General features: G+C 51.0%; 12 protein-coding genes across 12 annotated transcripts; 5 read left to right on the top strand and 7 right to left on the bottom strand.

Moving 5' to 3' along the window:
- Nucleotides 1-308: 308 nt before the first annotated feature.
- Nucleotides 309-2200, bottom strand: IAQ61_002107 (uncharacterized protein; the record flags this gene model as incomplete). Its single annotated transcript, XM_066095405.1, has 3 exons — nt 309-2003; nt 2058-2069; nt 2159-2200. The coding sequence occupies 3 exons, from the start codon at nt 2198-2200 to the stop codon at nt 309-311; spliced, it is 1749 nt and encodes a 582-aa protein (XP_065954241.1).
- A 107-nt stretch (nt 2201-2307) lies between these two features.
- On the top strand, nt 2308-4581 carry IAQ61_002106 (uncharacterized protein; the record flags this gene model as incomplete). The annotated part of the gene is made up of 1 exon (XM_003833931.2): nt 2308-4581. The coding sequence occupies one exon, from the start codon at nt 2308-2310 to the stop codon at nt 4579-4581; it is 2274 nt and encodes a 757-aa protein (XP_003833979.2).
- Nucleotides 4582-5214: 633 nt separating this feature from the next.
- On the bottom strand, nt 5215-7251 carry IAQ61_002105 (uncharacterized protein; the record flags this gene model as incomplete). Its single annotated transcript, XM_003833930.1, has 1 exon — nt 5215-7251. One exon carries the CDS (start codon nt 7249-7251, stop codon nt 5215-5217), a length of 2037 nt encoding a protein of 678 aa, XP_003833978.1.
- A 1047-nt stretch (nt 7252-8298) lies between these two features.
- On the top strand, nt 8299-8755 carry IAQ61_002104 (uncharacterized protein; the record flags this gene model as incomplete). The annotated part of the gene is made up of 3 exons (XM_003833929.2): nt 8299-8414; nt 8531-8582; nt 8670-8755. Exons 1-3 carry the CDS (start codon nt 8328-8330, stop codon nt 8753-8755), a joined length of 225 nt encoding a protein of 74 aa, XP_003833977.2. The 5' UTR covers nt 8299-8327.
- A 2012-nt stretch (nt 8756-10767) lies between these two features.
- IAQ61_002103 (uncharacterized protein) lies at nt 10768-12356 on the bottom strand (the record flags this gene model as incomplete). The annotated part of the gene is made up of 7 exons (XM_066095404.1): nt 12269-12356; nt 12056-12213; nt 11915-11997; nt 11852-11861; nt 11330-11792; nt 11202-11279; nt 10768-11145 (listed from the first exon to the last, which is right to left on the bottom strand). Exons 1-7 carry the CDS (start codon nt 12323-12325, stop codon nt 10768-10770), a joined length of 1227 nt encoding a protein of 408 aa, XP_065954240.1. The 5' UTR covers nt 12326-12356.
- A 421-nt stretch (nt 12357-12777) lies between these two features.
- Nucleotides 12778-13443, bottom strand: IAQ61_002102 (uncharacterized protein; the record flags this gene model as incomplete). Its single annotated transcript, XM_003833927.1, has 1 exon — nt 12778-13443. The coding sequence occupies one exon, from the start codon at nt 13441-13443 to the stop codon at nt 12778-12780; it is 666 nt and encodes a 221-aa protein (XP_003833975.1).
- Nucleotides 13444-15086: 1643 nt separating this feature from the next.
- IAQ61_002101 (uncharacterized protein) lies at nt 15087-16999 on the bottom strand. Its single transcript, XM_003833925.2, has 2 exons — nt 16746-16999; nt 15087-16689 (listed from the first exon to the last, which is right to left on the bottom strand). Exons 1-2 carry the CDS (start codon nt 16828-16830, stop codon nt 15491-15493), a joined length of 1284 nt encoding a protein of 427 aa, XP_003833973.1. The 5' UTR covers nt 16831-16999; the 3' UTR covers nt 15087-15490.
- A 1299-nt stretch (nt 17000-18298) lies between these two features.
- Nucleotides 18299-19285, top strand: IAQ61_002100 (uncharacterized protein; the record flags this gene model as incomplete). The annotated part of the gene is made up of 1 exon (XM_003833924.1): nt 18299-19285. One exon carries the CDS (start codon nt 18299-18301, stop codon nt 19283-19285), a length of 987 nt encoding a protein of 328 aa, XP_003833972.1.
- Nucleotides 19286-19944: 659 nt separating this feature from the next.
- IAQ61_002099 (uncharacterized protein) lies at nt 19945-20142 on the bottom strand (the record flags this gene model as incomplete). The annotated part of the gene is made up of 1 exon (XM_066095403.1): nt 19945-20142. The coding sequence occupies one exon, from the start codon at nt 20140-20142 to the stop codon at nt 19945-19947; it is 198 nt and encodes a 65-aa protein (XP_065954239.1).
- Nucleotides 20143-20234: 92 nt separating this feature from the next.
- IAQ61_002098 (uncharacterized protein) lies at nt 20235-22434 on the top strand (the record flags this gene model as incomplete). Its single annotated transcript, XM_003833923.2, has 4 exons — nt 20235-20589; nt 20639-21623; nt 22031-22184; nt 22387-22434. 4 exons carry the CDS (start codon nt 20235-20237, stop codon nt 22432-22434), a joined length of 1542 nt encoding a protein of 513 aa, XP_003833971.2.
- Nucleotides 22435-25190: 2756 nt separating this feature from the next.
- IAQ61_002097 (uncharacterized protein) lies at nt 25191-25783 on the top strand (the record flags this gene model as incomplete). Its single annotated transcript, XM_003833921.1, has 2 exons — nt 25191-25196; nt 25259-25783. 2 exons carry the CDS (start codon nt 25191-25193, stop codon nt 25781-25783), a joined length of 531 nt encoding a protein of 176 aa, XP_003833969.1.
- A 39-nt stretch (nt 25784-25822) lies between these two features.
- Nucleotides 25823-26922, bottom strand: RPS17 (40S ribosomal protein eS17). Its single transcript, XM_003833920.2, has 3 exons — nt 26720-26922; nt 26391-26627; nt 25823-26334 (listed from the first exon to the last, which is right to left on the bottom strand). Exons 1-3 carry the CDS (start codon nt 26828-26830, stop codon nt 26242-26244), a joined length of 441 nt encoding a protein of 146 aa, XP_003833968.1. The 5' UTR covers nt 26831-26922; the 3' UTR covers nt 25823-26241.
- Nucleotides 26923-26997: the final 75 nt, after the last annotated feature.

Below are 26997 nucleotides of genomic sequence, written 5' to 3'. Positions count from 1 at the left end.
TTATATTTGTATGAGCACAATCAACTAGCAAAGAAGACATGTGAATCATGAGGTTGACGACAAACATAATCATAGAACGTGCGAGTGTTGCAGTACATTTCTGGTCCTTCGGAATGTAATGACAGGAAAATCGAGATGCCTTGCCTGTAGGAGTAGGGATAATGATATGAGAAATAGATTGATCATACAACGAATCTTGTTTTGTTGAATATCTACCCAGGTGCTTCCATTGATATCAAGAGTTCAGCATATGTGACATATGTACAAGTAGTAAGGTAGTGTTGTAAGTCCCCCTCTCAAAATGGAATCTAGTCCTCTAGGACTATCGTCGTCCTCAACATACCAAAAAAGCTCCGCAGATAATCAACGTCACCACGAGCAGTCCATTCATCATAGCCGTCGATGCACCCCTCGTAATAAATTTCCATCCAAACGCTCAGGTTCTTGTCAATCGTATTCACAGGGTATATGATTTTATATCTGTTCAGCAATTGTTGGAGCCTCGACTCGCCATACACTAAGTAGGCCAAGAGTGTAAAGTGCCTGTTGCCAATCAGGTAAGGCCCATTCACAATCATCTGAGCAAGTAGAATTTCCAGATTATGAGCCAGAGTCGCAGATTCTTTGATATTTGAGCTGCAAAAATTCAGATACGACTTGATGTTCCCTATTCGTGTCTTATACGGCTCGAATCGATCCGGGAACAACGGTGATATGAGTTCCATTGCGCTACGGGTGACAGTGTCGCTATTTGCGTTGTTTCCTGGTAGATACTCGATCATGAAGTCAAAATATTTCGTATCTGGGTGGCCACCGGTGGGGAAAAGCGTGTTCCTCTGTAAACGTCGTAGGACCTCCGACGCGGTTGACATGCCATGGCTTTGCGCCTGACGAGCCTGCTGCTTGTGCGCGAATCTGAAACGCTCTGTGTCTATGACTTCGAACACGTCCCTTCTCAACTCTCTCTCGGTATAGTCCATGACTAACTTGAGCAGCTGTCGCCGTTCATTGAGTTTTCGGCCGAGGCTTTGCTGTTCATAGAGTGCTTTGGGTCGCGGCCAGAGAGCAACGGTCGAGAGCGCTACACCAGCTTTGAGATCATAAACTGTCACAGCTGCTTCTGCATCCTTCTTTTCTATCCAATCTTGCATGTGTTCTTGACGTTTATCAGTGGCTTCCATCCAGGCTTGATCTTCCCAAGTTACACCATTCGGACAAGTCATATCACCCCGGAATACGGCGAACTGTAATCCAGTACCTTCTTTGCGAGACCTTTCGGCGAGAATTCCTACAATTTTCAAGTCCACATGCATTCCATAGGTATGCCCCGTGATTGGTTTGATAGCCTGACCAATGCTTGTTTCTCGAAATTCATTGTGATTATTCCATCTTATTTGTTCTCCTTTTTGTTTGTCTGTTTTGTGTGGATTCATTTGTGTGCTAGGCCTACGATCTTTCCCCTTGTCGTCGTTATTTATGGGTGTCCAAATCGCTGCCCCGATTGAATTATTGGCAACCCCATGCTTGGTTACTTCACGTTCAGCAGGCCAGTCCTTCACGGGTGGTATTTGATCCATCGATGTGCTTGCGGTGCTCAAGCGTGACTTCTTTCGACTGTGCGCTGGTTCGAAATATTCGTCATCGATGTCTGATGGATGATCTCTCTTGCAAGTCGACGGGGTTGAGGGCTTGCTCGCGGGTACTTCGTCGGAACCAGAGTCATAGTTTTCCAGAGTGGTAGATAATTGTCTATCCATTTTGGTTCGGAGAGCGCGAGGTTTTGCTGATGGACCGAACACTTTTTTAGTCAATGTGTCCTTGGCCGCAAGGTCGGCTTCTATTGTATCCATTCTCGCTTCCGACTCAGCCTGTTCCCTTGCGCGCCTCTCTGCTAGGGTTTTGGGTTTTTTCGTGTATTGTTGAGATGGCATTGTTTTGTTCGAAAGCTCGGGTGCCTCTTTCTTCTCTACGTTGCGTGCGTGGCCAACAATCTTCTCACGTTCCTGAGACAAGTCAACAAATACAGGTTCCCTTGACTCGTGTTTGCTTGAACCAACCTCTTGCCGCTTCTAGCACCTACTACTGCGCAAAGAAATGTTTCTCATTGACGTTCCAAACAATACTTTCCGGCGCGCTTTGATGTCTCACTGCAGCAAACCGAACAATCAGCACGTGACACCTTCTGATGTAGAGAGCCCATCAAAATGAAAGCCTCGCAATCTTTTAATACTCGTCTTCCTAAAGTAAAACTGAGCGAAGCCCCATCCAAAGCTTGCGATTGACCAAATCTTGAGTTCGAATGCAACAATGACCTACGCCTGTGGTGAGGACCACAGTAACGAGACAGTGCTTTACGACAACGAGAAAACGGATATTGATATGAGTAGTAGCAGCGATGGTGAGGAGATGGAAGCCGAGGGTCCGAATGGCGAGGAAGCAGATCTTGATCATGCGCAACAGGGGAGACCAAGCACCAGAGAGGGTGTCTGCTGCGAACGCGCTAAAGCTGGACCCCTTCTCGTCAATTACGAGTCCGACGAAGAGAATAGCATCAACATGACCGAGGACAACAAGATTGACGAAAACGACACTGTACAGGAACAAGACGATATCTCCTCTCCTCTCCCAATCCAACACCGCAACTCCTCCATCACTCCTTCCAACATCCTCTCTCCAACCGGCCGTCGTGCATACCGCACCCCCCAGTCCCTCTCGCCATCCATCTCGCCCACACACGCCGCCTTCTCCTCCTACAGCGATCCCGCAAGCTCTTCAACCATCTGCAAGCGAGCTTCCAACTTCACACACCACCACACTCTGCCCACCATCCGCCGCGTAATCGCCCAGCAAGGCAACCAAGCACGCGTGGAATACTACCCACAATGGATATCACGTGCCTGGCTCAAGAACAATACACCTGCTTCTGTGTGGAGCGAGTGGAAGGAAATGAAACACGACGAAGAGAGTGTGTTGAGTTATCTACCCTTGACCGCACAGGGCTACTCTCCACTGCGCTCTGCGTCCTGCTCAGCATCCCTGTCAGGATCAAAGCGCAACAGAAAGGGCCAACTGAGGCGGGAATCATGCGCAGATGACCAAGACAGCGATCAAGACGAAAATATGAGAGTAGCGGCCCGGCCCTGGAAAGTGCTACGAAGCGAAGTTTCCAACGACAACGACAGTGGATTCTACCTCGCCGCCATGCTCGAAGAAACCGTCCAGCGTGCAGTTTCCGAGCTCTCCTCCCGCAAGATGCACGACTTGTTATCTTCGCCGGTAGCTTTCATGCCCGGCTCGGGCTCTAAACGGCGTGCGGCAGAGCTGATGGGGCGAAACGGCATGGAGTTGGATATCCATGCCTTTCTGCGCCACTTGGCTAGGCTGTCGGCCAAGGAGCGGAGGAAGTTTGAGGGCGTCAAGGTTCGATGGATGGGGCAGGTTGATGGACGGGTTAAGACGACAGAAGGGAGGAAACATGGCGTCAGCGCGGTGTCTTATGTAGCGCCCGTATGCGAAGGATGGGAGAATCCGCTCAACGGCATGAAAGCGAGTGATTACTTTAGACACATGGCTCGCAACTCTACCACCGGCCGTAATGACGACGACAAAGACGACGACGCAGACGATGAAACCTCGGAATACACCACACTCCTCCAGCACAAACGCCTCCTCACCTCCCTCCTCACAAACTCCCCCTGGCTCCTATCCACAACGTCCCACTTGACAGCCCTCGCCTGGCTCCTGATCCCGCGCCGGCAGCTAAAAGCCCACTTCCACGCGCTCGGCATCCACCTCCCAGACGACTGGCACAACTACCAACGCGAGCAATACCTCTGCCGGTACAGCGAAGTGGTCGAGGATAAGCGGACCTGGCACGATCTCATGGAAACCAGTCTCTTCCTCAACAAGCACTTCAAGGAGTTGAAGATGGCAGAGCGCGGAGAAAAGGACGAATGGATCACAGATGACGAGGGAGACAGCGATGTCGAAGACGAGCATCCCTGTGCTGGCGTCACGGCAGCGAATATGCGTAAAAGTTTGAAGAAGACGGCAGACGAGAGAAAGCATGGACAAGGCAAGACGTCAGCAAAAGGCAAGAAACAAACTGCCAGTGGAATCAACACTCAGCCCACCTACTCCCGGAGAAAAGCCACCGTCATCCACCATACCAACGACAACAACAATGACAATGACGACGACGACGACTTCCACCACCACCCCGACACCGACACCGACACAGAATACGACACCACCCACGCCGCCGCCGACGCAACCACAACAACAGACAGCTCGGACCCCGAACCCCCCCCTCGCCCCCGCCCCCGCCCCAGCAAAAAACTCACCCCCACCCGCCCTCTCAGCATAAAATCCGCATCAAGCAAAGCGCCCCGGCGCGCCGCGCTCGTAGATCCCGACGCCGTGCGGTTGGGCAAGCGGGCCAGAGCCGCGGCGAATAGGGCGAGGGCGGTGGCGGCGAAGAAGAAGGAGGTGGAGGAAGCGGAGGAAGTGGAGGTGGATCGGTTGACGGGGGATGAGTGGAGGGTTTTGCGGGCGTGGAGGGCGGGGAGGGAGGGGTGTTAGGGAGGAGGGGGGTGGGAGTGGAGAATTTGTGGGTGAGGTGGCAAGGAAATGGGTTTGGAATAGAGGGAGTATTGGAATTGTAGAGTTTTTTTTTTCGATTCGGAATATGGAATGTGGTGATTGTATTGTGGGATTGAGCATACACTGTAGGTAGTACTAGTGTGTAGTGCTCTAGCTTGTCATGGCACACACACACAGTGAATACGATCATCGATGTCAGGTCACATCAGTATAATTCGTCCACCAGCTCAAAAGAAATTTTGCTGTGCCCGTGACGTCCCAGTCCAGCAGGGGGAAGGAGGATGAAGGGGGTAGAAACCTGCATGTGGGACAAGGGAGTGACAAGTATAATGAGTCATAAGCATACTTTTGATTTGTGGTACAAGGGGGGGATTCGTACAAGCAGGGGTATTTCTAAGAGATGCTGAAAAAAAAACATGGTCTATAGCGGGGTGGGTGGGTGAAGGAGGGGTATGACGACAAAGTGCTGGGGGTATCAACAAAGGATGTACAGGAAAACAAAAACACACAGTCGACAGAAAAAGGAAAACGCCAAATGCCAAGCAGTGAGAACCAAATAAAGCAAAGCAAGAGGGCACCGCAAGTCTACCACTCCACCACCCCTGCCGTAACCTAGTGCTTCCGTCTCAGTCGGCCCGCGTACGCTCCAAATTCATCTTCTGAGTCATCATCAAAGACGTTGACATCCTGGTACATGGCGCGCGTAGCCTGTTGCGCCTGGCTAACAGAGCGATTGATGACTTCCTGACCACGCTGCTGGATTGTATTGGAGCGGGCTTCACGGGCCGGGCGACAGTTGGGGAGTGCAGACTGTACAGTACGCAGGTCCCAAGGATCGGCTGAAGCGTGTGAGGGCGACAGCACAGAAGAATCCTGGACAAAAGGGTTACCGGTAGCTGCACCAGAGTCGCGCCGGACTCGTGCAGAGGGAAGGGCTTCTTGGGAGTACGACGGCCGGCGTGTAGAAGGAGGACGTTCGTACCCTTGATTCTGGTTGAAGTTGGAAGGGAAGGAGACTGGAGGACCAGTCTTTTGGCGCACATTGGAAGGGCGAGTGGAGTAGTCTGGCAGGACCGGGTTGGCGATGACAGGTGGGTTGCTTTGATGAACGCTGGTGTGGCGATGGCTACCAGATCTGACCAGACCAGAGGCAGGCATAGGTGGGGGCTGTCGGGAGATGGACGCGCGACGATCAAGCGACCGGTTACCACCGCGAGGATCAAAGTACTCGCGAGTGTCTTGTTGCTGACGAAGGAGGGCGTTCTGCTCCTCCCGTTCACGGGCCATGGCAACCTGCTTCTCGTCTTCCATACGACGTTGCTCCGCAGCGAGGAGATGACGCTGCTCTGCAATTTGATCCTGAGTCATTGTTGACCTTCGCGTCCGTGTGGTAGACTTGTCGTCTTGCTTGATGGCCGATGAACGCTTCTCCTTTTTGCGTTGCTTGACCTCCTCCTCTTCCCGTTCTTTCTTCTTGCGCTGCTTGGTTTCCTCCTCCTCACGCTCCTTCTTCTCGCGCTCCTTTCGCTCCCGTCGTCGAGCCTCTTCGTCCTGGCGACGAGCCTCTTCTCTCGCCAGAGCTCGATCCACCTCCTTTTCAGCAAACATCTTTTCCGCCCTCTCGCGCTCTCTCGCGGCTGGACGATCAAGCTCGAACCGAACCTGCTTGGCGTTTTCCCTCGCAGCTTCTTCAGCGGCCCGCCGAATCCGCTCCTCTTCTCGTCTCCGTTCCTCCTCTTGTTTTCTACGTCTCTCATCCCGATCTTTGCCCTTGCGCGTATTCTCGGGTGCGACGGAACTAGCATGAGAAGATGCCGAACGATCGGCTAGATCGCCATAATCAAGGGGAAACAGATCAGATGCGTCTCCATCGTGAGCCGAGGTCCGTGGAGCCACAAGTGCAGTACGATAAGGAACAGAGGGTTTCATGGCGGACGGACGTGGTGCCGAGGAGGTAGGCGTAGCAGAGGTCTGATGCTGGATGATTGTTGGCGCTGGCCTTGCACCGCGACGAGTGTCGGGCGACTCGTAGTCGGGATCAGAAGTAACATAGAGCGAGGGTGTTGAGCTTGGGGCATTGAAGGAAGAAGTCGAAGACGTCTGGCAATTGTGATAGCCATGAGAAGGAGAAGTCATGAAGCTATCGGGATGTCCAAATGCAGTTGGGGTAGGTAAGGGAGCATCCGGAAACCCAGTTCGGATCGTGTGCGAGCCATCCGAGCCCGGAAAATCATCAATCAAATCACTCGTGTCGATGGGGCTGGTCATGAGCGATGAACGCTTGTGGGGCTTGGTTGATACTGTCACGCCGGAGTTTCTCTTTCCATTGTCCTTTTTGGAATTGAAGTTGATGGTGATTTCCGGTGCGATTGGCTTGTGGCCGTCACGAGTAAAGGGACGTCCACCGCTGCTAGAGGGTCTTCGTTGCTGTACCACGTATGCGCCGGTGCCAGTAGGAGTAGGCGGATTTCCCGGCGACGGTGTATTGTCGCGAGAGACGGACCCACTCTTGGTGTGGTATTCCAATGTCTTCTTCTTTACCCTAGAGCAAAACTTTCCATTCCGCGACTTGTCACACGGGAAGCGCTCCTCAAAAATGGAACGGTGACCCTCGGCACCAATGTACACACGCTCTTCAACCCGACACATGGTGACGACGATGTGTTGACGAGTCGGGACAATTGGACGTGGCTACCGCGAAGGTGTGGTGGAATGTGTCGTCGCCTACACCCACAAGACAGGGGCTTGGTTATCAGATGAGGTAAGCCAGTCTCGGTGTCGCGTCCTTTTGGTCAGCTTCGGCGAATTGTTGTTGATGAAAAGGGGATGATGGTGACTCTTCGACCAACTTCCTTCACAGCTTCCAATAGGATGAAGATTGGAGGGCGATGGGTAGCTCAAGGACGGGTACGACTGGGAACTGTGGGGTAAGGGTATGTATTTGTTGCGGGCTGGCGGGGATGGGCAGCGAAGATATTTTGAGGAGCAGGTGACGGGCCCAACTGAGACAAGTTACAAATAGTCGTCGTTGATCGTCGTCGTCGCCGCGTCAATCAAAAAGGCGTGTACGGGAGGGGCGATAATGTTATGGTAGATATTCAAGGAAAAAAAAAAGACGTCCAAGATGTCGAGTGGCGAGGGTGTATTTGGTAGATAAGTAAAGAGAAGGAGAAGATGGGCACAGGTCGGGTTGCAGGGACAGTGCAGGTTTCAGAGGCAGCCGGTAGCCCTACTGGGCGAAAGAGAGGTTTTAAGTGAAATGCGGCGCAGATGGGAGCCTGGAAAAAGCGCGCAATGAGGGTTGACGCGTAAGGAATTTGGTAATGAAGAGCAGAACAGTGCGCAGGGCAAGACACCCAATGCCAGGCCGCAGTCATAGGCAGCACAGGGGTGCATGAACATGCTCCGGGCGCATTGGGGTCCATTTGTTTGACGGTGTATGGCTGGGCGGCGGTGAATTGCACAGCCTGCAAAGGGCAAAGGGCGGAAGGTGTGCCAGGCCCCGGCCGTGGGTGTGTCGTGAGCAGACCCCTGCAAACGACCGGTGTCCTGACCTCTTTAGAGAGGATGGGGCATACAAGTTCCCATATCGGCACGCAGGTAGAGTGTTTTCCTGCCAGGGAAGACGAGGAAATCAAAAATAAAATCAAAAATGGAAATCAAACAGTATGTAACGTTACCGGATGTTGATGGCAGTCGGCTTCGTCCGCGGCGCGCGCGCAACCATGTTTCACACCTGGGCAGACGACTCGATGGGCAGCAATCAGGAGCAGCCGGCGCTCAGGCCCACACACCCTCACCCTCCCTTAGCCGTCCGTCTTTCTTGTCCAAGCCCTGGCGTCTGTCGCAACTTTGCCCGCAAAGGCTGGTGGTGGTGGTGGTGGTGATCATGTGAAGAAAGAGGCTTGCCTGTCTTTGCTGACGATAGGTATCGATGGGAGAGAAGTTGAAGCCGGCCGGCCCCCAACTGGCGATTGAAGGTACACAGTAGGTAGGCAGGTATGTGGGTGGTGGAGGCTATGCAATGTAGTCATCTCCCCTCCCTCCCCCCCCCTCACTGACAGCAGTCGCCAGGCAGGAGAAGGTCATGCCAGGCACCAAAGGCCTAGGATTTGCTAATCGGCGCCCAATGCCCAAAGATGATTGCACTTGAGTCTTGGTGGTGGATGAGGGAATGGACGGAGGGAAGTCAGCCCGCCAGTGTTTAGTGTACCTATACTAGTACATATGTCATGGCAAGCTGGATTGGCTGGTGGGGCTACGGGCACTAGGTATGTACGGTACGGTAGAGGCCCGCCGATGCATGTGCCATGCGAACAGCAGGGCCGCATCGTTCGCAGACTGCCCTCGTGCAGCGCCCATTGCGAAATCTCAGTATTTCATGTATATTGCACCTTGTTTGCTACCATACAACCAATATAGCCCCTCATCCCATGGAAGCCCTTCCATAGACTGTGCGACCAGACTGAACAACAAGTGGCGATAGTGAGCCTTGGGAACAGCCACAGCTGGTCTGCCTACAGTAGGTACGGTACAGCAGTGCCTTGTTGCCTAGAGTCCATCCGAAGTCGGAAAAAACAACAGCAGTCGAATGGAGGTTTGGATAGCCAGACATGTTTGTCAGCGTCTCCTCGTACTCTACCGCATGTCCCACTTCCAGACCTTGCACTTGCATTCTGCAGACAACCTTGAAAAACCGTCGCCTTTAGGTCCAGCTCCCGCTCCAACGCCAGCCTACCTACATCTGGAAGCCCGAATGCCGAATGGCTGACCCCCTCGCTCACCACCAGAAAATACTCCTCTTACCGGTACCACATCAATCCCTCGCCGGCGCACGCACACGCTCAAAGTTACCACAATGGGGCCAGGGCTGAAGGCTCCCCTTTACCATTCGTTCATTCATTCATTCATTCAATCTCCATTCATCGCAGCTGAACCCAATAATGCTCGTTTTCCCAGTTTTTCCCCATCAGCCGCACGCCACAAGCTTTTGAAAAGCAAGCAACACACGAACATGGGGAGGGAAAATGGAAATGGCCTGCTTGGCGCACGCGTCGGATCTTTCCAACAAATCGTCGCCGCTCTTTATTCCACTGCGGCCCAATGAGGTCGTAACCGCAACGCGCAATGGACCGCCGGTACCGTGCCGGGATTGGCTCAAGCACCGCCACAACCATCAGCAGCCACACTTCTCGTCCGTGGCTTGTGACATACCGGTACCTACCATGCTCTCTCCCAACAAGCCCTCAACATGGCATTTCAACTCACCGGCCCAGCAAAAAGAAAATACACTAAACTTTTTCCCACTAACCAACAGGTAACTTCCCGCGCGCCTCGCATTTACCTGCAAACCCAAACCTCACAGTCATCGCACCGTCTACCTACACCCACCAACGCACAACCTTTTGCTCATCGCGGAGCCAGCAAACAAGCAACCCTCACCTTCCGAAGTTAGGTACCGTAGTACTACATACCAACATGGGAGTCAGGCCCTGCCGTCAACGGACATTGGAATCATCTCATTGTGTGGACGGGGCACGGCACGCCTGATTCCTAAAAGCCGCTTTTCTTTTTGGAGGGTGGAGTGGGGGGTTTTTTTTTGGTGGCATTGAGGCTGGGGTGGCCCATGTTTTGGGGGTTGCGTGGTAGGTGGTAGATGTGTTGGTGGGCAGTGCGGTAGTTGTGGTGTTGTGTGAATACGTGTAATCATGTGGGTGGGCTGTGCTTTGGGGAGAAAAGTATTTTGGTCGATTGGGCTATATTTATGTATTGCTATTCTTTCGCACACTTCTCATCTCTGCTATCTGAGTGGGCGTAATCAGCGGCGCTACGACTTACAAAAAAGGATTCTCCATGGTAGTTGGTTGAAACAAACAGGCTCTTGCTAGACGTGCTGGCATGAAGCTTACAGGAGAGCCTTGGACGTGAGAAGGGCGTATCGAGTCGAATATGACCAATCATCATTTCGTGACAAACGATAATCAAGTGGGGGAAGTAAGACACATGCAATACTGTGCAAAACCATCAAGTATTGCTGATAACTCCAGCAAACTCGACAAAGATTCCAGTTCACATACTCATATCCCAATCATCAAGCATATCCACAAACCAATCTAGACATGACTTCATATTACCACGTCCACATCCATCTTCCCATCCACGTCTTCAGCCATCCATCAAATCCACTCCGACCCCCCTCAAGGCACCAACAGCCCACCCAGGATACCTCGTCTTGTCACCGTCATACAACCTCCCAAAGAAGCCCTTTATAAACCCCGGATACCGATCTTCCACAATAGCTTCGCGAATCAAGCGCATGAGGTTGAGTTGATAGTGCACATTGTGCATAGTCAGGAGATGCGCTCCCGCTGTTTCCTTGGCAGTAACGTGATATACATATGCCCGTGTGATTCCTAGACCGCCGTCTGCAGTGGGCCGGCAGCAGGTACATTGGCAGCCTGGCTCGATGGGCCTGAAGTCTTCAGAGTGGACTGCGTTGCGCAGGTTGAGCATGCCTTTGGCTGTTATGGCGTTGCCAAAGCGCTGGGTGGGGTTAGGATGCGAAAGGTTTGGGGCATATTGGGCGGGTTGGGGCTTACAGCTGTTCTGGTAGGCCAGACACAGTCAAACATGTCTGCGCCGAGAGCGACGGATACGACTAGATCCTCTGGGTAGCCCTGTGGAGGTTAGTACAAAACGTAGATACAAGGTGGGTGGTGTAACGTACAACGCCCATGACATAACGAGGCTTCTTCTCTGGCAACAGACTTGTACAAGTCTTGACGACTTCACAGTACGACTCTTTTTCTTCGCCGCCAGAAAGACCGCCAATGGCAATGCCGGGTGTGTCTCGCGCCACCATTTCCGCGGTGCACTCCCTGCGCATTTCTAGATCGAGCCCGCCTTGTATAATACAGAAGAGGTTTTGTCGTTCAGGGTACATGTGCGCCTGGATGCAACGATCAAGCCAGCGAACTGATCGCTCCATGGCCTCCTTCATGCGCGCATGGTCTGGTGAGGTAGTCGCAATCACGTCGTCGAGTTGCATGATGATATCGGAGCCAATGGAGTTCTGGAGAGATATTGAATGTTCGGGCGTGAGTAGCATGGGCGAGCCATCGTGAGGACTGAGAAAGCGCACACCTTCTTCTGTGACTTTGGCAAGTTTCAGTAGCGAAACCATTTGGAAGCTGGACATTCTGGTGTCAGCAAGAGGTTGGCTATGCACGAGGTTAGAGGCGTCACCCACCCACCACTATCTACGTCTCAGTCAGCCCTTGATTCCTGCCTCATGTTGCGACGAAAGAGGCACCTGTGAGAATGTTGTGTGGCCATGACTGGAATTTATGTGCGCCGCCTATCGCGTCGAGGGTGGCTTGTCCTGGTTTGAGACCTCTCCCAACAGTCAGTAAGCGCATACCGAGCCAGATTTCGGTGTTGGCGCTGATCATACAGATGATACGTGTTGTTGAGACATAGGCGACAACCCTGGTCTTCCAATTGCTCAGGTGTGAGGCCCTTGAGAGATGCCTGTGTGGCTACGGGCATGAAGATGGGGAGGGGTACGGGGCCATGGGGCAGATGGAGAGTGGCAGCGCGTGCTTTTGTGACCTTTCTACTATATAAGTCGCGTTACAATAATCATTGCTCACCGAAACAAACTGACCGAGCATTTTCCTAGCAATTCGAATCCCAGGGCTGAGGGCATAGGGACTGGCGCCATGTTGTCGTGATGTCGCAATTGTCAGAGAGACGCGATGATTGAAATTCATGCAGGGGTTGGTCTCGGTCGCTCTCTCTTTCTAGGTACCTACCCGTGGTACGTTAGCGTCCTCGCATGGGAGAAGAAGCTTAACCAATGATTGTCTAGGAGAATAAACTCTAATCCAGGTACTGAGATAACCCTGAGTCGATTTCTATATCCTTACTGGGAGAAATGACCAGGTATTAGGTTCAATGACCTGCTGATAGTAAGTGCGCCCGCACGAGACACACTGCCACTTTCATGTGTGAACATGTGGAACGAGTACCTGTAGTAACGAGGTGGGGATCAAAGAACAAGCAGGTGAGGTATCTATGTGAATTGGAATCATATGGCATTCATGCCACCATCAGTGGGTATCTCGATATCTATACAGTCATTGCGAATCACCAGGAAGCTACCATACCGGTAACCTAAGCGGCTGCGGCACCCCCATTGCCCTTCTCCTCTGCCTTGCCCTTCTCCTCTGCCTTGCCCTTCTCCTCTGCCTTGCCCTTCTCCTCTGCCTTGCCCTTCTCCTCTGCCTTGCCCTTCTCCTCTGCCTTGCCCTTCTCCTCTGCCTTGCCCTTCTCCTCTGCCTTGCCCTTCTTCTCTGGCTTGCCCCTCTCCTCTGACTTGTCGTCCTTCTTGCTCTTGAGAGCGTAGATGACCCCCTTGGCCACATCCAACTGCTTCTTCGCCAGCTCAATCTGCTTCTTGGCCTCCTCCAGCTCTTTCTCAATCTCACCTGCCCTGTGCTGCAGGATCAACTCCCACCTCCCCTTCTTCTCCAAATCCTCCATCTCCCCCGTCCACTTGTCCATCTCGTCGCTCATGGCGTTGTGCATGCCGAGGACCGCCACATAGAGCATGTATCGCTCTAGGTAAGTAGCAGGCTTGTCGAACTTGAACCCTGTGATCAAGTCCTGCCTCTCAATGAGGAAGTTCTTCTCGTCCTGAGTGAACTCACGGGTCTTGAGGAGCTCGGCTGGGTCAATAGCCGTGAAGTGAGCATTACCCCACTCGTACTCAAAGGGGTTCGCGCCACTCGCAAGGACGGCGGCCTGGGCTTCGCTGCGGTCGATGGCAGTAGAGGACATGTTGATGATGTGGTGAGCGGTGGGCTGCAAGTATCTTAGGAGAAACAGTGAAGAATTGCTTGGTAGAAGATTTGTGTATGTAGTATGAGTGTACTGGCTCCGAAGTGGTTGACAAGATTTCAAGAATGTACGGGGTGCCCGTCTATATGTCTCATTTGCTTGGCGCTTTAGATGGCCGTGGAAGCTCGGTCGTTTGCAAAACAAGGTGAAGGGCACGGCCGAACAGTTGGAGCAGGCCGTCCGAGCTAGCGGGATCCTCAGCAGCAGCAGCGGTGGACATGGACGAGAGAATGCCCTCGATTATGTGCCAGTTCAAATTGAGGCGAGTCAACGTTTTTGTTATAAGCTCTTCCCCTCCCAGTAACCCTCTCTCAAGTGAGACTTTGTCTTCCACGAGCAAACATTCCTCACCGTTTTATTTCCTCGAGCCACTCGCACTGGGCTGACAATGTACTTTCCACCATGATACAGATATCACTACATCTATTTGCCTCTTCTCTCTTTGTGTCCAGCAGGCCAGCGAGACACATTGCTTTTGAGCGAGCTGTGAGACTGCCGGCAATCAAGAATATGGAGTCTGAACTCATCCATAACGGCATCTCGCAAGTCTAGGGGCTCGTAATCGCCTTCCACTGTGTCTTCCAGCAGATACTGTATAGTCATAGGCAATATGACAAAGACATGAAGTATCACGACCCAGCATGTCGGGAGGGAAGTACAAGCAACCTAATTGGCTAAAGACATAATCGAACACGAATCGCTGGAGATTTTCTTGCTCTCCAACGGTCAAGCACACCTAATATTACCATCTTGCGTTTTGAAATCCAGAACCCTCCCCCAAGGGAACCTAAGAGTAACATAAGATACCCTCAATATTCATGTCCATAGACTCCACGAATCAGCCCATAAGTTTCCCCAGCGCATGGGTAAATACCTTAGCATACATCTTATCTACGAAGATTCGCTGGACGGTTGTAGCACCAAGTTTCGTTCGAAAGAGGCGGACAGAGAATTACAGAAGCATGAAGGTATGACGGTATGAGGGTTGGGGTGCAGGACAGAACTTGGGTAATGTTTCACATCACATACTCATGACACACATGATTCTAGGCATGTCTAACCCTTACGATATAATTACACTCGAGACCAAGCCTGGAGAAACGAATCGGTCGGCATACCTAACTCTCGGCCCTGCAGAACAGAAGAAGTTTGCCTTGTGGATATTGTACAAAGTGGATCATTTGGTGGACTTTCAGGAGCTATGAAAGGAGCGGGAATACGAAGAAATAAGTTACTACACGAGAGATTCATTTCAACATAACTACCTTGAGCAACAGCAGTCATGAGACTTTTCAACGACTGGTTGTGGATATTACGACATTGCAATGCAGTAGATTTACGGAGGTAGGTGCGCTCTTACACAGTATGATGTCTTTCCAAGTGCTCTAGCGCTCTCACAGTGAACAGATGGTATCAGAGGGCGTTTCATGGGAACCCGCGAGTACGGCCAGACGATCGTTGCGTATAGGACATACCGCACGATCCAAGCATTCTCAGGTGAAACAAGCGAAACCCCGCACACGTGCCCCTTCATTCACGAAAATACGTTGCACAATCGTCCCATGGGGCTTCGGGCTCAGTAATTCTGTAATTTAATGTGATTGGCCAACTATGAACCTATGCCAACTCGAATTGGAACCGCGAATAAAGTGGTGTCTGCTTTCGCTATGCATTCGTAATATGAGTTCATGGCGGCCTAGGCCTTGAGACATGTTGTTGCTACCATACCGAATCGGTACACGTGATGCAAAACGCCAGGCACCGAGCACCTTTTGGTTGCCTATAAGGCTGTAGGTACCATATGCAAGTCAAGGTGACTCCATCAGTCAAAACGCCGTGAACAAATGCAGTGGAACAGGACAGAAGTGTGTCTCTTAGGGACAGAGAATGATGAGGCATACTGCAGAAGAGAAATAGCTCTGTTCGTCTAGCCTGTACCCGGACCAAGGAGGCGAGAAGAGTTGAACTCCAGAATGGTATGAAGATACTAGGAAAGGTCCATGGGCTCGGTGCTGCTGTCGCCTTCATCTGTGGAGGGGTGGTTTCGCTTGACGCCACGAGAACTGGAGCCGGGGCTGTAGATGCTCTGTACAGCGGGAGCTGGGATGTTGATTGCCGTGTTGACGCCTTCGGGGCGAACTTGGGGAGGAGCGACGTAGCCCATGAGCGGCGGACCGTATATGGGATGGGTGGGTGTGGCGGGAGTGGATGACTTGCGAGGCGGTTTGCGGCCACGAAGACCTTGAGCGCGAGGGGCGGGAAAGCAAGCGTTCTTGACACGAGTCTGAAACTCAATCGCGAAAGTGTCATAAGGCTTCTTTTCCTCGGAGGAGCGCCAACCCATTTTGTTTTTCATGCACTCGGCCTTGCGGTGGCTGATGGTGGAGCCCTCGATGCGGATACCGTTGTTTTGAAACCTACGGCAACAGTCCGAGCGAGAAAGAATGAGAAGGACGACAAGGAGACTGACGTTATCGTTGTCGAGGAGATGAGGAGCAAAGTCGCAGACATTGCAGGCGAATTGGCGCATCTCATCAAGCTCGCGAGTGTCGGTGCAGTTGATGAAGCGCTCGGCCATGGAAAATGGGCGAACCATGTCCCGACATATGTGGTTCTGCAAGACGTTCGCGACGGAGCTGACAGAGACGGGGTAGATATTGTCACGATCAATCTTATTGGTAGCAGTCGAAGACACGGTACCGGCAATGTAGATGATCTCGATATCGTCATACGGTCCACGGGGAATCTTGACATCCTTCTCCTTCTTGCCCGCCTTGATAGCCTCTTTAAGAGTTTCTTTGGCTTTGAGCTCGGCCTCGCGCGCGGCCTTTACAGCTTCACGTGGAGTGCGAAGGTTGTGCTCGGCAGCACGAGCAACAGAGTCCTTGTGCATCTCGAATTTGCTGAGCTTACGCTCGACATCAGGAGCACGAATCCAGTCCTCAGACCAAGGCTCCTCAGCTAGAACCTTGTAGAAGACTTTAGTCAGGGCCCGCAGCTTGATCTCTTGGTCGGACAATGACCGATTTCCAAAGTAGATATCATCGGTCTCCGAGAAGGCGGTCTCGATGAACACCTTGCGATCACGCTGAGTCAATTGGCCTCTAGCCGGATCATTCTTCCAATCCTCGATGATCTTCATGAACTTGTTGTGAAAGATGTCATCGAACTGGGTTGGACTGGCTGCTGTTGACATTATTAGATTTGATATATATCATTCAAGTATTGCGTTCGCAACCCACAGTTCTGCTTTTGTGAAGGCGTAGGTGAGGTCGAGGCTGAGTTGGTGGCGGTCATTGCGCCCTGGACGATCGGGGCAGGTGACATCCTTGCCCAAGCGCAATGCTTCTGACACCCTGGTACAATGCAGACCCCTTTGGTGCTTCCAGAAGCTGCAAGATGAGACTGGGATGTATGGATGTTGATGAAATTTGATGGAGTTAGGCGTGGTGTTGAGTGTTCGGCCGAGGAGGTGGGGTGGTTGGGGGAGTGCGAACTTAGGAGGTGTCATGGGAAAACCATGAAAACATTCACCTCTCGCGTAACTAGCGCGGAGCATTGTAGAGTCACGTGACGACGCGCTTCATCATAGCGTCACGCTAAATAGGAAAGACAGCCTCACCGACTGGCATTTCTGCCAATCACATCCTCATCAACCGTGGACGCTCTACATTGCTATAACCACAATGATTTACAATGATGTGACGCTGTTATACATGATCTATCGAGACTCGTGCATTATAGATGCCGGTTAGCGGACAACAGCCAGTGAAACAATATCGTCGAAGGATTGGGACATAATAGTTTGTCTACAGCACGATAAGCTCTTTTCAATACTTGCTCTTTCCTTAGATCAATTACAATAGAGCTTGCATTTCTGTCTCCTTCGTGAAGCAGAACGCTCTGATATAGTCAAAACAACGTCTGCCTTTTGTTGCCAGTTGAAAACTATGAATGCCCGGCTGCTTATACAAGCGGCTCCGCGCAAAGCTCGTATGCGGCTCTATAGCTAGAAAGAAGGTTTTCTACACGGTTGTCCAAGTCTAGATTGCTTGAAATCAACACACTGAAGGATTTCGCTTGGATTTGCTTGGGTTACGCACTAGTGACTTGACCGCTTTATAATGCAAGACGCAGACCAACACTCCATGAAGCGTTTATACGAGGTAACAGGTCTGGAGAACTTTCGGTGTCTTCGCTACTGCTCCTTCCTTGAGTTGTATGCACAAATCCAGAGTCCCCGATTCCCCGTTGTTGTTGTCACGTTCACTCAAACAGCATTTAGTTCGATAGAAAGTTACGCGTGAAGGAAGTGCTTGAGAGCATATAGTAGTAAATTTTGTGGTATAGGTAAGAGCTTGATAGTTATTAACTTGTTATGGACCGGACCGGTGGTCCAAGAGACGTTACAAACGGCGGTTGTTGTACATACACAAGCAAAAATATAGTCTTGGCTTTGCACAGTGCCACTGCGGAAGATATCTCCACTCAGAAAGTAGAAAAGATCAAGTGAATTCGAAAGAAAATGAACTGAGGTCGCCTGCGCAGCGGACAGGGACTGAATACTTGAAGTGCAACCGCCGGTCCCTGGGAGCCAATTTGCGAGCGAAAGTGAAGGGCAGCCTGACGCAAGCACCGTCGAATACAAAATGAATCAGTATCTCCCCGCACTACTTCGGCGACATGTATACTCACTTGAACTCTTTTGTCTGACGATCCTCAGCGCGGTCCAACACAATACGTCCACTCTACCTTTTCACAACCCACACGATTTCCGTCAGTACAACCCCGAGCAATGTCTTCACAAATTTGGCACAAAAAGCTTCTGCGCCGCCTGCGCCGCCCTGACAACGCATGCCATATCCTCAATGCGCCTGCCGAAATCCGTATTTTCATCTACCGTTACATCGCCCCGCAAGGCTTCCTCCCATATACCCCGTACCAGCACTACATGGGCCTCTTCCTTTGCTGCAAGAAGATCAACGGCGAGCTGACACACGAGACGCTCAGAGGCGCGCTCACCGTTCTCGACGGCATTTACTTGACGCCAACAACAACGGTCACACTTCTCCGTCCCCTCCAGCCCCACAGCTTTACCTCCCTCATGCACGTTTCTCTCGACGTCCCGCTATGGTCGCTGTATAGCACCAAATTGGACTACAACTTCATCGAGATCGCCTCGCCGTTGATGAAGCTACATCTCAGTAGCCTCACCATTGCCTTGAAAGGCATCTCTTCCCCGAGTGACTTCGCCCTCATGAGCGCGGTACTCAGCGGCACTGAACTCTGGGTCTGGAACGAAGACAGAAACGCCCTGAATAACCTCCTCGTCTCCGATGCAGACGCTCACTACGACGTACACACCACCTACGATAGCATCGTCGGTTTTGTGGCAGCCATCAACTGCCTGCTGGCCCCCCAGCTTTGCAATGATAACCATCAAACGGATACCAACGTATGGTGCGCTCGTGCACGTTTGACAGCGCCTCTTGCAGACACGGTCTGCAATATCCGCAAGGTCATTTTCACATTGAAGCAGTTCCACGACGAATCGCCTTTGCCTTGGGGGGAGCTTCCCCGTGATACGTATCCAGAAAACTGCCTGAAAGGGCGCTGGATGCCAGCTGTGGAGCAGAGGCTGTTGAGAAGGGAGGGGTGGGAGGCGTCCTGGGCCGGTAGAGATGGGAGGGTCAACGTCCGGGAAGATGACGAACCCTCGCAGTTCGTGTGGAAGATGGTGAAGAAGGAGAATCGGTGGAGGAAGCTGTTTCAGCGCAAATAGCGCGTGGTTGGGTTCCTCCGTAGTACTATGGGCGGGTGAGAGGAGATTAGGTTGGTCATGGGGAGGGGCGTTGCGCTGGTTCACCAACTGTATACTGCGTGATGAACTATCGGCTATATAAAGTAGCCTAATCGTCGAGCACGGCAGTGTCCATCTTCTCCTCTTCCAATTTTTCTGTTCTCTTGCTATAGTTTATGGGCAGTAGCTTCTGATTAGGCCAGCTCGTGAATATAGCGAATCATGTGGTTGTCTGATGAACACTGCACTGGACAAAATAACCTCGTGATCCCGGCTCTGAGCACCAGATTTTAAACACATACTCGCAAGCAGACTTACAACCATTATTGCCACTAGATCACACGATAACGTCGAAGTCCTTGTCCGCCTCCTCAACAGGCTCCCCGGCGTGTGTTGTGAGCTTATCAGGTCCCAGATACAGCCTTGAGATCCACACTTGATTGTAAATGCATGAAATGGTATAGCCATATTTAGCTGCTTGATCCTTTTGGTATGAATCTGGGCATGATGAGTTTTAGGCGAGATGGCATTGGGACGAGCATAGAAAGAAGAATGTGACAGATTGTGAAGTTGGGTGTCTCAACGGGAAAACATGAGCACAAACCAAGTATAATAGAGTTGGCAAATCACCCGTGGGATACTCAATGTGTTGATGATACCAGTGGTGATGGATTAAGGATACCAATTGACTGAGGGTGAAAGAAGACGTCGGTGTCTTTCCCGCCGGCATCGGTTCGGCTCATTCCGCCCGCGTTCAACGCCCAGCCAGCCGACATGATCGACATGCCAATCCAGCAAAACATGTAGCCAAGAAGATCATACAACTCCATCATCGCCATGGTGCTCTATACCACCCAATTCGTTGGCAGTATTGTCTTTATTATCTCAAGGACTATTGATGTCCACCCCAGGTCCCTGAACTACCGCAACCATGACCCAACCGTATCATCTGACAGCATCACAAGCGCAGGCTAAGTTCAAAGACGGCTCTTTGACTGTTGAAGAATACGCGAAGTCCATTTTGTCGCGAATTCAGACGCGCGACTCTACCGTTAATGCCTGGGCCTACCTTAACCCTGATCTTGTACTCCGACGTGCACGCGAGCTCGACCAGACAGTGCCGCAGAAGCGAGGACCCCTCCATGGAGTCGCAATTGGAGTCAAGGATGTAATTCATACTAAAGATATGCCGACTCAATACAATTCCATCATATACGAGGGTGATACGCCCAGGGTTGATGCTGGTAGCATAGCCATTCTGCGGTCGAACGGAGCCTTGATATTCGGTACTGAAGTACAACATCACAAGTCGACTATGATACTGACGTAAGCCAGGCAAAACAACAACCACCGAATTCGCGGCGACGACAGTTGGCCCTTCTTACAAAGGACCAAAGACCACGAACCCACACGGCCCCAAGCGCACACCCGGTGGTTCTTCTTCAGGCTCAGGCGCAGCAGTCGGCGACCTACAGGTACCAATTGGCCTGGGAACACAAACTGTGGGAAGTACAATACGACCTGGTTCCTTTAATGGAATATATGCCATGAAGCCAACCTGGAATGCCATAACGCGCGAGGGCCAGAAACTTTACTCTTTGATCTTGGACACACTAGGCCTGTACGCACGCAGCATTGACGACCTTAAACTCCTCCTCGACGCTTTTCAGGTAATCGACGACAACCCCATTCAACCCTTCAGCATCGCTGGTTCCAAATTTGCACTCCTTACCTTCCCCACACCCGCGTGGCCAGAAATGGGTCCCGGCACCGTAGCCGCGCTCAAAAAGTCTGCAGAACTCTTACGCGCCCATGGCGCAAATGTCGAAGAGATCCCCCTTCCCTTCATGTTCCACAAAATGTACACACACCACATGCTCGTTCTCAGCGCCGACGGTCGCACAGCCTTTCTCCCAGAATACACCACATCAAAATCCTCTCTAGATCCTTTGTTGATTTCCCACGTTGAAAATCATGCCGGTCACACGCGAAAAGCGCAGCTCGCTGCTTTGGATGAGCTTGCTGCTATGCGGCCGCGATTTGACGCCCTGGCAGATCAATATGCGGCGATACTGGCGCCGAGTGTGGTAGATGAGGCGCCTGTTGGGTTGGAAACGACAGGCGAGGCGGCGATTTGTGCGCCCTGGACTGCAATGCACATGCCTGTTGTCAATGTCCCGGGTTTCAAAGGGGAAAGTGGGATGCCCGTGGGTGTAAGTCTAGTGACTTCAAGATTCAGGGATCAATATCTTCTGAGTGTTGCGAAGGAGGTTGGAAGGGTGTTCGAGGCGGAGGGGGGTTGGAGGAGAGAGTTGCCTGGGTGACTGTATTGGATCGATACGAGACTGAATCAGATGCGCACACAATCTGGGTATTTGTGGTAGCCAACCTCGGGTTCCACACTCTTGGTTTAGCGAGATCTTCCCTCACGGAGAGAACCAAGGCCCTCAAATGGTGTACAGAGTAGGCGTAGGCGGATGAAAAGGCGGGAGTACGACGATGCATGAGCTTAGTCATCCCATGTCTACATTGCATTAGACAACACCACGGCATACTACGCCTCGCCCATTGACCGCAATGAGCTTTTCAGCCCAAATTGAACAAATTCATCAAATTAGTAAACAAACATTTACAGCATCAGATAACTCCCATTGTCAGTCTTTAATTGGGTTGTCCTCCGACATACAATTTCTCAAATCCTAACTCCACGAGCACTATAACCACCAGTACAGGGTTCAACATGAAACATTATTTGCGCTTGGGCGCACATATTCTTGTTCTACATGCTCTCCCCATCGATCTCGGCCAGGGAAGAGAGAAACTAGGCGGCGACTTCATCGCGCGACCCCTGCATACCCGACGTAGCCGTCTCGGTTTATCTGTATGATGACCTCATCTATGCGGTTCCGATAGGCTATGTAAATGTGGAAATGGGTACAATGAATGGGAGACTTGAAGTCGTTGTTGTGTAGACGGCGGAGCGTTGAGGGGAAGCGAAACTGGATGATGAGGGATGCGCTGGGACTAATGTGTATCTTGTCACTGTCAAGGATATGTAAGCATGTATACGAACCTGCTTTTAGATTATGGATCCAAGGACTTCAGATCAGTGGTCAGAGAGCAAGAGCTAGACATACGATGACAAACTTGGTGCACCTTGGAGGAATAGAAGATAGGACAAGGTACTCGGGTCTATGAAATGTTGACTGCAATGAAAGGTCATGTAGCGGTGTGCCAGGCACAGTGCATGCCTTTGAAGATTGAAGCTCTACCCTCTGTATCAATAGCTGCTTTCTTCTCCCTGATGCTGACATAGATCCTCTACAGGGAGCCTTTACAGGCTGTTTGACCAAGCTGACCGCCGCATAGAATCAGTGAGCTTCTATCAATCCTCTCTCTTCCTATTCAATTCGCGGGCCCACTTTCCCCTAACTAGCACTTTCTTGTTTTCATCTATGACCCGTAAACCAGAAGTTGGGAATTTTAAGAGCGCTCATGTTTGTCACGCAAACCCTTCCCTGCCAACCATATTTGACAATCAAACTATATCCTTTGTACATCAGGCTTACACCATTGAATTAAATGTGTCGAAGTTGTCGTAAACTTCAATCCAATTAAAGGTATGAGCAGATTACGCTAAGTCGAATCTCGTTGCTCTTTTTGCAGATCGTTCACATCGAGATTTTAGAGAAAATTTTGAAATACAACAAAGTATTATCAGACATATCAGTAAGGCCAATCGCTATACATAATTAACTCGACAATCGTGAAAGTTATCTATTCGGCTGTAGTCCGACAACCTAGACATTCATAGTGTAATCTAATCAACATGCTTCACCTATACATTGCAATTCATCATATGTGCGCTGGCTTCATTAACGCCCCGAAACAAGTTACTACGTTCTTGCACTCTTAGTCTCTCACGCTTCAATGGGGCCGCTCTACCCTCCCTCCTTTACAGCACCGCAGGATGGCATCTTCGTCCGTATAATGTGACCAGTCTTCCAGTTCAACGGCAACCGCCGTTATACCCCATCTCCCCTCTTAATACCGTTGCAGTTAAGGCCACATTATGGCTGAACAAAATGTGGATGCGGTATCCTCGTAAACAAAGTCTTTCTATGCAAGTCTCGTGGTACTTGAACTGGATATAGGTATTTTGTTTACTCAATCTCCCGGTCGCCTGCACTCTTACCTCCATATCTTTCATTCCTCTCCCTTTGGCTTCTCCTTTGCTGCCAAAAAAAAGCCAAGACGCAGAGCAATACCTCGACACCACATATTCAATATATCATAATACCCTACAAGCCGCGTCTCAAAAACGAATCTAGAACCTAAAATCAGTGGTTATAATGACGAACGGTGTAGCATACTTTCCTACGCACTCGTCTCTTTCGTCCCACCTCCATCACCAATACTCCTAGCAACACCCAATTTGATCCTCCTCGCTCCCCTTCTCCCTCGGAATCTACATTGACGCTAGCATTCATGGCAGCGCATCATCCCCAATCCTAATTTCAAACACCACCATGCTATATCCACTACTGGTTTAGCTTGGCCCGCTTTGCTCTACCATCCCTATTGCTCTTGCTCTCGCTCGTATGATACCAACCACGACTATCTTCTACGCCAAACATGTAGATCTACATACTAGCCACGGAAACTTATTCTATTGTAACTACCCTATCTTGTCGAATAAGATAACATCAAATATTCTAACATTCCTGTGCTTTCGTATCCTTTTCGTCGTTGGCAATGTACAACGCGATGGATGGGAATGTAATGGTCCATATGCGTAGTACAGTATTTTAGACGTGAAACTAAGTATATAGGCTGGGTATCCTTCGAGGTATAAAGTTTTGAGGGGCATGTATTCATTATTAGTGTTGTACTTGGGCAGTGTTGAAACTAGCATGTATGGGATATGATGTTTCACTGCGCAAAACCAACTATACAGCATCTACATCCAACGAGGATTATTCTCCTAATCCCACCCTCCTTTCCCCTTGAAATTTCATTCTATATATCCAGCATAGTATTTTCAAGTTATTTTCTTCTTCCGTTCCTGCGCCAAACTGTCACATACTATACGCTCAGGAACCCTCGGTGCTATTTCATGCGAAAAAAATCCTTATCATATCCTCTAGCAGATGTTGGTATAGTCCATCTGATTCAATCAAGATGATCAAACAGTGATATATCTTTAGTAGGCATGATGGCCCCGCTTGAAGCTGGCCGATGATTATACTATAATATATACGTATCGCAATTTCCATTTACAAAGTCTTTAAAAGAAAAGGACACACATGCGTTCAATTACCACCCGATTCCTCCCCCAAGTACCCACCACACCGAAATACCTCAATTCTCAATCCTCAACCTCCCACCCTCCCCATCAGTACCACACGTACCACAACCCCCGCCCCATCAGGCGCACAAACCCCTTCCCCTGCCCACCTATCCCTCGTGCAACACAACATTGTGCGAGCCACTTGCAGTCCCGAGACTTGAGAAACTTGGATTTGTTTGTTCTTGGGTTGATTCGGTAAGAGAGAGGGTGTTTGAACTGATTTGGGGCTCTTGGGGGTAGGGAGCTGTCTGGTTGTGTATTCTACGCAGGTTCTGATGTTGGCAGGATGGGCTGGTCTTTTTTTGCTGGGGAAATGGGAGTGTGTTTGATTTGACTGGTTGGCCCCCGTTCGTCCGAGTTCAGTTCACTTTTGCGAAACTTAACACTGTGTACAGGCTTTGGTCTGCCGTCAGCCAGCACAACACTACACACAATCTCCACCCTCCCTCGACAGAATCCACGCATACTCCACCGAATCTTGCCCCAGCGAATTAAGTCCCTCAATACATATCCCCACCCTTCACCTCATCCTCAACAATGACTGTAAGTTCTTCCACTTCCTCTTTACTCTTCGAATCACCCTCCCCTAACTCCGATCCTTTCAGATCCACCCAGCCATTCAAGGCGTCCTAATCGTCTCCGGCATATTCATCTTCCTCATATCCACCAGTGTAGCTGGTAAACTCATTGCGGCCTATCTCACGCGGGACACTAAGCCCAAGCCAGTTGATCCAGAGGTGGGCTCAATTGGCAGCGGTACCTGCAAAGCTGCAGGGAATGGCCATCTCTCGCAGGCGTCCTTGGAACATGGACCGGGTCCTACCATTCTCACCGTTGCTCACGACTTGGCTGGGCCCTTCCCCAGTGGCAATGTCCGGGTCTATGAGGCGAGTTGTGTTCCTGAGCTTCCATTTCATGTCAAGGTGCAGACATGCGATGAGACTGGAGGTATAAGGCTGGTGCATCACGCCCCTGATATGCTTGATAGGTCGTCCAGTCTCCGCCGCGCTGTGTTGGATATTGGCCGGGAGCTCGAGATCAACAAGGATGAGAGGACCGGTAATGTCAACGAGAAGGAATATGCTAGGGGACACGAGAAGCCCAGGGGCTATTCTGGGGCATGGCCATGACGACATGGTTCAGATGAGCACTTGGTCGACACAATTGCATTGAGAAGAGGAACATTGGATTCATTGAATTCGGGTAGCCAATAGTCTGCAAAGTATTTTGGAGCGCTAGAATGAGAACTAGGAAATAGAGTGATGCTTACCTAAATATACTTACTTTCATTGCTTCACTTCCCTTGTCATCCCACAAACGTCACTGTAACATCACATGCACGGGCAAAGAGGGTAGAGGGGGAAGGGAGATGGCAATCAAGCATCGTCGTCATGTCTTGCGGCATTCAGACTCAGCGACACCTAATGGGGGAGAAGAACCTTTATTTTCATTGACCCGGCATCATCATGCCACCGTATATAGCCGTTGACCCATACCATGAACGTATTGGCAGAAACCCATTCCCAGACACCATGTTTTCAGTAAGCCGAGAAGAGGAAGACGGATTCGCACTCGCCCACACACCCATTTAAGAGCGGGGAGGACCGTTGAAGCGACGGGGGCCGCGCTCGACGACTTGTTGCTGGGAGACGGCAATGACGTTTGTGGGGATGTTGTCAAACTAAAGTTTGGTTAGTGACCCATTCTTTGCGCATGAGCGTGGGAGCAGAAACATACGCCGAGGCTCTTGAGCAGGTCCTTGGTCTCCTGGTCGACATCAAGGGAGCCAGACTCGCTGTTCTGGGTGAAGTCGAGAGCGGAGATCTCGGGAACATATTGATCCTTGCGCTCACGCTCCTCTTCCTGGAGCTTGAAGGAGATACCGCGGACGGGACCACGCTGAATGCGCTTCATCAAGTGGGTTGTGTAACCGGCAATCTTGTTGCGCAGGCGCTTCGAGGCGATGATGGCAATCTAATCGCTTCGTCAGACTTGTACTGTAACTGAGAAGTTGTGTTTTCCTTCAAGCACACAGCCGTATGTATGCTCGTATCAGATATCCTTACCTCATCGCAAATCCTCTTGTTGGTCTCAAAGTCGAGCGAGAGCTTGGGGTAGTAACGCTCAATGATGACCTTGGCGGACTTCTTGACGGTCTTGGTTCGGACACGACCCATGTTGGCGACTTTTGATGTGAATTGGAAGAGGTCGTGAAGGGACGGGAAGGGGCGGTGGCTGTCGAGTTAGTTGTTGTCGCTGGAGAGGAGAGGTGCTGGATGCGATATTCTCGCGTATTGTGTGTGTGGTGGTCACTGCGTCGGGCTATACCTATTCCAGTAACGCG

This window comes from Plenodomus lingam (assembly GCF_022343315.1).
Source record: "Plenodomus lingam strain CAN1 chromosome Unknown contig_14, whole genome shotgun sequence".
Taxonomy (NCBI): Eukaryota; Fungi; Ascomycota; class Dothideomycetes; order Pleosporales; family Leptosphaeriaceae; genus Plenodomus; species Plenodomus lingam.
Note: the sequence above shows the minus strand (reverse complement) of the source record. Positions and strands in the feature narration are given on the sequence as shown.

What these genes read in the sequence shown, in the direction of transcription:
- IAQ61_002101 (XM_003833925.2), bottom strand. Translation starts at nt 16,830, where the DNA reads ATGTCACCTGCCCCGATCGTCCAGGGCGCAATGACCGCCACCAACTCA. An exon ending in GCCTTCACAAAAGCAGAACT is followed by an intron (nt 16,690 to 16,745) that starts GTGGGTTGCGAA and finishes TAATGTCAACAG; the next exon opens with CAGCCAGTCCAACCCAGTTC.
- RPS17 (XM_003833920.2), bottom strand. Translation starts at nt 26,830, where the DNA reads ATGGGTCGTGTCCGAACCAAGACCGTCAAGAAGTCCGCCAAGGTCATC. An exon ending in ACAAGAGGATTTGCGATGAG is followed by an intron (nt 26,628 to 26,719) that starts GTAAGGATATCT and finishes CGAAGCGATTAG; the next exon opens with ATTGCCATCATCGCCTCGAA. An exon ending in ACCTGCTCAAGAGCCTCGGC is followed by an intron (nt 26,335 to 26,390) that starts GTATGTTTCTGC and finishes ACCAAACTTTAG; the next exon opens with TTTGACAACATCCCCACAAA.